The sequence below is a fragment of the Vicia villosa genome, linkage group LG4, assembly GCF_029867415.1.
Source record: "Vicia villosa cultivar HV-30 ecotype Madison, WI linkage group LG4, Vvil1.0, whole genome shotgun sequence".
Taxonomy (NCBI): Eukaryota; Viridiplantae; Streptophyta; class Magnoliopsida; order Fabales; family Fabaceae; genus Vicia; species Vicia villosa.
Genome location: NC_081183.1, coordinates 37,509,024 through 37,517,704, shown reverse-complemented (window position 1 = coordinate 37,517,704; position 8,681 = coordinate 37,509,024). Strand labels below are relative to the sequence as shown.

Below are 8,681 nucleotides of genomic sequence, written 5' to 3'. Positions count from 1 at the left end.
GAAGATGTGATTTATAGTTTCAATAAGCAAGTCTATATTCGATACTGTGAAACCGGATTTAACACCATATGTATATACCGTATGTCTATTAGAAGATGTAGTTTATAGTTTCAATAAGCATGTCTATATTCGAAAATGTTATGTTTAACAGAGTAGTAGCCTATAAATAGGCATGTTATGATGTAAGTCATAATAAGTTCATAATAATAATTTTATCTCTTTTATCAATACAGCTTCTTCTTTTCTCTATCTTCTTCTTCTTCTTCTTCTTCTTCTTCTTCTTCAGTTTCTTCTTGAAATCCTAATTGTTCCAACAAATTAGTATCAGCGAGCCTGAGTTGCGATTCAGTGAGATTCCTAATTGGAAAACGGAAATACAACATCAACACAATTTCTAGCGAATCTATCAGTTTTCAAAGGTGAGAACTTTAACACCATAAAACCCCAACTTTTTATTTAAAAGAGAACAATGAATATACATGAATAAACATCACCATTAGAGTGTCACACAAACTTCTCAATCAAACATCCTTTTTGAAATTTAAGAAACAAAACAACGAAATTAATTCTTAAACCAATTAACACATCTCATAGTTTTAAAACGAGTTCAACTTTAACTTAACTAAAAAATATAAATAAAATAACTTGTATCAATAGACAATAACAAATATTGTCCCAGTGTTACACTATTAGAGCATTATTCGCATAACTAAATAAACGCATAAATAAAGAAATGAAGATAGCCTTCTCAGTTATCGTCCAACACGCACGGCGCTAAGACTCCTCTATCTAAGTATCTGCAACAACGACATAAACATCCACACAACAAAAAATAGGATTCAAAATGTATCCAAATCATGTTAGAGGTATATAATACAACAAGGATAGATACCAAACATAATTCAATCAAACATCAGTCATTCACAATGCAATATCAAGTATGCAATGGACACCTCGACTCTACTCCGATGCATGTGGTACCAAAGTTTAGAAGTTCAGAAGTTTGTTACTGAATACATCCAGAGGTTACAACACTAAACCCCGAGCTCATAAATGGTTATAGCATGAATATATTTAGAGAGGTTTACACAATCATTCCTAAATCTAAAAGCTCAAAAACTCCATAAATCAGACACCCATAATTGAACCAAATCCCCCCTTACCTCAAAAAATTCAGCAACAATAAGCTTTATCAATGGAGTTTCTTCCTCTCTCAAACTTGCCTTTTCTTTTCCCAACTCTTTCCTCTCTCACATTCTGACTTTTTTCCCCAATTACCCAATGTCTCTTTATTTTATATTCAAGTTTCCCTACACCTCTTTTTACTCACCACACCCTTTATTCTCCTTTATTCTCTATTTTCCAATTTCTTATTATTTCTAATAAATTAATACTATTCTAATATTTCTATTACTCACTAATTAATAAAAAAAAATATGAATATCTTTTCAACTCCAATATTATTTTTTAATAATTAATTAATTTACCCACTAATATAATTAATTCTCACACTCTTAATATTTTATCAATTCGAATTACTTCATGGTTGTCTAACCTTCACATTTCTCTCGATTTCTCGGTAACGCCCAACAGACCAAAATTCAAATAATTATTTAAATTAAAATTATGATACACTAATACCATTAAAATAAATACGGGGTGTTACAAGAACTACGAGAGGTGGGTTGCGCAAATGAATGTTATCTTTTGATTTCAAGATGTGGCTGAAATCGTGAATGATGGAGTAACGATATTGGAAGCAAATGCAGGCGATGTTTAGAAAGTTCTGCACAAAGATCAAAGGAAGAAATATAGAAAGGAACTATTCTTGATTCATCAATGTGTGGATCCCAATGTGTTCAAGAAGATCATTGAAGAGGAATCGTCCAAAGCAGCGTGAGACAAGTTGAAGAACTTGCACGACAGAGATGAAAAACTGAAAAGGGTGAAGTTGCATACGCCAAGAAAGTAGTTTGAGATAACACTTACGAAAAAAAGATGAATCGATTGCTGATTTCTTCTCAATATTAGTGTTACTCACGAACCAAATGAAGGTGTGTCGTGAATCAATTAACAATTTGCAGAAAATTGAGAAATTGTTGAGATCTCTAATTACAAATATTGACTATATTTTAGTGTTTATTGAAGAGTCCAAGAACCTAGCTGAGATAAAATTGGAAGAACTTCAAGCTTCATTAGAGGCTCACGAGATGAGGCCCAAGCAGAAGAACTCAGAAAGGGAGAAGATGGCTAAACATGCACTACAAGCAAGATTCATCAAGAAGTCTGGAAAAGAAAAGGCGAAACAAAACAAAAATTCTTACTAATGATGAGAATTTAAGAAAGAACTCAAGGAATCATGATGATTCAACCAAGAAAGGCATGGACACTAATTATTTGGGAAATAAAGTTGGCATGAAGAAGGTGCAGTGTTACAACTCTCAAGGATTTGGCCATTATGCTCGAGATTGTCGAAGAAAGAAGGAAGCAAGAGAAAAAGATAATGATGAAGTGCAATATGCACGTGTTGGAGATCATGAATCCGATGATGTGCTATTCATGGCCAATACTCAGTCGAACAATGAGTGAGTCAACATATGGTAGATTCAGGATGCAATAACCACATGACTACTAATAAAACTTGTTCACCAAGTTAGATGAATATGGTAAGAAAGTGATCAAGTTTGCAGATGGCAGGAATGTCACATCAGGAGGAAGAGGCAACATACTGTGGTTAGAAAAGATGGTCGAAAATCTAGTATCATTGACATGTTATATGTACTTTCAATGACAAGTAACTTGATAAGCATGGTTCAATTACTTACAAAAGAGTACAACATGAAGCTAGAAAATAATCAGAAGAAGGTGTATGATAGTGATGGAAGGATGATTCTAAAAGCACCATTTGCATACAAAAATACCTTTAAAGTAGAGATCAACATGATTGATTACAAATGTCTTGCTTCTACTGCAGAAGAAGACAAGAACTAGCTATGGCATCACATGCATGAACATCTAAAATTCAAAATTTTAGGTTTCCTCAACCTAAAGAAAATGGTTTTTGGCCTACCTCAGGTGAAGGAACAAATTCAGGTGTGCGAGGAATGTTATAAAGCAAAACAGGATAGGAAGGCATTCAATAATGACTTGCCCATGAGGTTGGAGGAAAAGCTGGAGCTAATTCACTCTGATGTGTGTGGCCCTTTTGAAGTAAGATAAAATAGAGGTAACTGCTATTTCCTAACTTTCATAGATGAACTCACCAGATATATGTGGATTTATCTGGTTGAAAGGAAAAGTGAGGTATTCGCAAATTTCAAGAAGCTTAAATTGTATGTCGAGAAATAAAGTGAATGGAAATTAAAGAAATTGAGAACTGATGGTGGAGTTGAATACACCTCTAGAGAATTTGTAGGATTTTGCAATGAGGAAGTTATAGAGCATAAGGTCATTGCACCCTATATACAACATCATAATGGTATATCTGAGAGGATGAATCGAAGTATACTGAACATGGCTAGGAATATTTTGAAAGCTAAAAAAATATCAAAGAGATTTTGGGTAGAAGCAGTTTCGACACCACTGTACATACTAAATAGATGTCCAACCAGGAAGATATTTGACAAGGCACCTTATGAGGCTTGGACAGGAATGAAGAAAAAATTTATTCATCTTAGAGTATTTGGATCAATTTGTTTCAGGCATGTACATGAGCAATTGAGAAAGAAGCTAGATGATCAAAGTCAGACCATGGTGCTCATAGGTTATCATTCGACTGGTGCATACAAATTGTATTTTCCAAATGATGATAAGCTAGTGATCAATAGAGATGTTCTGGTGAATGAAATCAAAGGGTGGAACTGGACTCAAGAATCAGTTCGACACATGCAAAAGACAGTCCCAACTGTGCTTGACAAAGAAGACCAACAAACTAAAGTCACAACCAATCGAAATGAAGAACCACTTGAGAAGAATGTTAGAAGATTAACTAGAATAAGAATTAAGTCGACAAGGCTAGCTGGATATAAAAGATTTCTACATCAAGTAATTGATGCATATGATGATCTCATAGAAGAAGAACTTATGATGGTTGAATTAGAATCAATTAATTGGAATCAAGCCATAAATGATTCGAATTGGTTGGCAGCCATGCAGAAATAACTCAAGGCAATTGAGAAGAACAAGTCCTGAGGCCAAATGGTGAAATTTCCAAGTGTATGGCAAGACTAATGGCTAAAGGTTTTCTTTAAAAACCAATTATTAACTTTAATAAAGTCTATGCACCTGTTACAAGACTGGAAACCATCAAAATTGTTGTGTCGACCGCATCATACAAATGGTGGAAGATACATCAATTAGATGTAAAGTTAGCATTTCTGAAATGACCATTGGAAAAAGAGGTTCATGTTAGTCAACCACCAGGATTTGAAATCAAACGGCGGGAATAGAAGGTGTATAGATTGAGAAAAGCTCTATAAGGGTTGAAGCAAGCCTTAAGGGCTTGGAATAAAAGAATAACTAACTTCCTGATTCAAGCATGTTTCACAACGTGTGTCTCTGAACATGGAGTATATGTCAATGATGTAGATAATGTTAGTCGAATCATTTTAAGTTTGTAAGTGAATGATTTGTTGATCATAGGTTCAAATGAAGTAGAAATACGAAGAGTCAAGCCGAAGCTGATGCAGGAGTTTGAAATGTCTGACCTAGGGAACTTGTCATATTTTTTAGGGATGGATTTTAACGACACAAGTGAAGGGGTGTTATTGCACCAAAAGAAGTATGCTCAACATATCTTGATAAGGTTCAAGATAAGCGATTGTAATGCAGCTGCCATGCCATTAGAAACTAGAGCAAAATTGAGAAAGTATACAAACGGTGATTTTGTAAGTGCAACATTGTACTAGCGAATCATTGGATCCTTAAGTTATCTTTGCAATACAAGGCCGAATATTTGTCAAAGTTTCGGATTGTTGAGCATATTCATGGAGAAGCCACAAGAATGTCATCTCACTCTAATTAAGAGGGTATTGAGATACATAAAAGGTACTATCGATCATAGTGTGTTGATGCCAATGAAGAAGAGTACTAGCACAAATGCAGAGGTACATGGCTACACTAATTCAGATTTCAGTGGAGATCAAGACGAGGAGAAGAGTATTGTAGGCTACATATTCATGATTAGAGGTGCTCTAATATCTTGGAGCTCAAGAAAGAAAAGCATTGTGGCTTTGTCATCATGTGGAGCTAAGTACGTGGCTGCATCATATGCAGCATGTCAAACAGTATGGATAGAGATGTTGGTAGAAGGGATCAAGGTCATGAAACCTAAGAAAATAATGTTGTTTGTAGATGACAAGTCAGTTGTTTGAAGCAAATCATCCCGTGTGTCATGGTTGAAGTAAACACATAAAGAGGAAGTATTATTTTCTTAGGGATCAAGTAAATAAATGAAAGCTAGAACTTGAGCATTGCAAGACAAAATGGCAACTAGTTGATATACTCACCAAGCCATTGAAGAAAGTCACGTTTGATAAGTTGAAGAGAAGCATCGAGATAAGAAGCCTTGAAAACCCGAAATAAAGGGTGTGTTAAAAGATGTAATTCATGGTTTCAGTAAGCAAGTCTATGTTCAACAATGTTGTGTTCGATAGAGTCAAACCAGTTAGAGTCAACATAGTTAAGATAGATGAGTATGAGTTATCAAGAAGATGTCAAATTGTATAAGCATGTAATCGACAAGAGTCGAATACTGCAATGTGTGAATTGTATGTTTTTGGTTGCCTATAAATAGGCATGTTATGATGTAAATCCTAGTAACTTCATAATAATAATTTTCTCTCTTTTATCAATATAGTTTCTTCTCTCTCTCTCTCTCTCTCTCTCTCTCTCTCTCTCTCTCTCTCTCTCTCTCTCTCTCTCTCTCTCTCTCTCTCTCTCTCTCTCTCCTCTTCTTCTTCTTCTTCAATTTCTTCTTGAAATCCTAATTATTCCAGCAATGTCAGCACGAATATAATGAATCACCAATGAGAAGTTTGTCACTGTGCCACGTCAATGGACGTCTGCCACGTTGCCTTTCTTGTAACAGAATGTTGATGTTAGAGACGAAAATCAAATGAATCTCAATATTCAAGGACTATTTTACAAAAGAAAAATACAGAGATGAAAATCAAATTCTTCTCAACTTACACAGACTAAAAATTTAATTATTTTTATTATTTCATCTAATCACGAATAATTAAGAATTTTAATTGATAAATAACTAATATAATTAAATTAAAATATTTATTTATATAAATGAGTATCTATGCGCACAAGTGTAATAGATCTTTTACCAGTTCATTTAATTGCTCTTTTATATATACATATATATATATATATATATATATATATATATATATATATATATATATATATATATATATATATATATATATATATATATATATATATATATATATATGAGTTTAAAGGTAGTGCATTGATAGTGTAAACTAACTTTACACATACAATCAATCAAAATACTTACTCTTGCCATGTCATATTTTTTAAATTAAAATTATGTTTTAATTGGATACATGGTTGTGATTGGTTGACAGTGTAAAAATATTTTACAGTGCATACTCCTTTTTCTCTCTCTCTCTCTATATATATATATATATATATATATATATATATATATATATATATATATATATATATATATATATATATATATATATATATATATATATATATATATATATATATATATGAAAGGAAATACTTGTGTCAATTTTTTGGACGAATTTCGCTCTCGGCATCAATACAATCATTTTTTTGATTCCATACTAATTGATATTAATATTATGAATGATTTTGTAAAGAATAGATCATAAATACATATGCATTGCTTTATATCCTTGTAATCCTTAAGTTCCCCCTTTTTTTACCGTTTTCTTTTCTATTATATTGCCTATCATTAAAAAAAATCACCATCTTTTATTCAACCATATTTTACTGTAACTTTTAAGTTAGTAGTATAATAATTAAGTAAAAAATTTTAACAATGGTTATTACAACTCAATTGATAAAGTAAATACAAGCCATGATAGTAGAAAAAAATGAATTCTTGTATATTGTTACTTGGTGGAAACGAAAAGTAATTAGAAAGTGGAGAAGATGATAAATAAGTGAAAGCATGAACCTGCTTAGTGCATATGATATGATCATGGGGAACATCCATGCTCCAATACCCAAACTAACCACACATGATGTGTCCAATCCACAAGAAATCTCTTCTCAGGATCTCTCTAGATTTCATTTTATAATCAAGCTTAGTTGCGTTTTTCATGTGTTTTTCGTGTATTTAGTTCTTAACTTTGAATATATTTGTTTATGGTTATAATAAACTTTAAAAAGCATTGATATAGTTTAATATTTTATTGCGTTTGAATAATGTTATGTTTGAATAAAACAGTTTTCACATGCTACCAATCTTAACCACTCACTATGAAAACACCACTTTTAAAAATTCTACGGGCCAAATGATTATTACTTTTATTGGGTTTTTCCCAAAATCGCTTTTGTTGGCAAAAGGCTTTACTATTTAGGCCATCTCTCCTTTTACTCATGTTTTGGTATTTATTAGGTTTAATTTTTTTTTTTCTATATTAATTTTGGAGTTAATTTTAGTTGCTTAATTTAAAAAAAATTATATTAATTATCAATTTTTTTATCTTAATTAGATAAAAAGAATTAATATAGTACATTGTGAAGAGTTAGAGATTAATATAAAAAAAAATTTAAGTTAAAAAAATAAAATGAATCTGAACTTAACACCTAAGAAATATAATAAACAGTAAAATTAAAATATGAAAAAATTAAGATATTTTAAAACTTAATTCGTATAATTTTTTTAATATTAAATTAAAAGATATAATTCTCATCTCATATAAATTATTATTATTGTTCTGGACTAGCCCAATTAATTTATATTGGCCCAATCCACTTATTAATGTGAAGAGGCCTAATAAACGTCAGCCCACTCCTTGGAGCAAGAAGAGGATGAACCTCCCCTTCGACCGAGCAGGACTCATCAACAAATCTCCCACAACATAGGACTATCCGAGCACGCTAGCCCTCCGTCCCCGCCAACGGCTAGTTCCCCTTGCTCGGCTAATCACGATCTTCTCCACTATTCCCTACATTCTAGCTCCGGAAATCACGCTCAAGCCCACAAAAATAGGACGACCTAGTCCGCCTCAAAGAGAACATTATAAATAGCCCTCTACTCCTAAAGGCCAAGGTAATCCAAACTTTGCCCAAAACTATATACTTTTTGTTGTACCTTTTGTTCTCTCTCTTACTATGGCATCGGAGTACCTTGTAGGTACAACCCCCTTTTTTCTCAACCATCACCGAAGATCAAGTCGTTCGTTACTGACCACCTGTTCTGCTCATCCGAACAATTATTATTACTATTATTATTATTATTATTATTATTAATCTTTATTATTGTAAATTCATATTGCGCCTAAGAGGAGGGGTGAATTAGGTACTTTAAAATTTTTCTGATTTATGTGATGAAGTTGATTATTTTTCTGGTTTATGGTGATGTTATCAAAGTAGTAAGTGCAGAAAAATAAAGAACTCAAGGATATATCATAGTTTTCCTCACAATCCGATAGTACTTCATTCCC

The 8,681-nt window shown here is 32.5% G+C and overlaps 1 protein-coding gene across 1 annotated transcript; it reads left to right on the top strand.

Moving 5' to 3' along the window:
* Positions 1-4,985: 4,985 nt before the first annotated feature.
* Positions 4,986-5,372, top strand: LOC131597080 (secreted RxLR effector protein 161-like). Its single transcript, XM_058869796.1, has one exon. The coding sequence runs from the start codon at positions 4,986-4,988 to the stop codon at positions 5,370-5,372; it is 387 nt and encodes a 128-aa protein (XP_058725779.1).
* Positions 5,373-8,681: the final 3,309 nt, after the last annotated feature.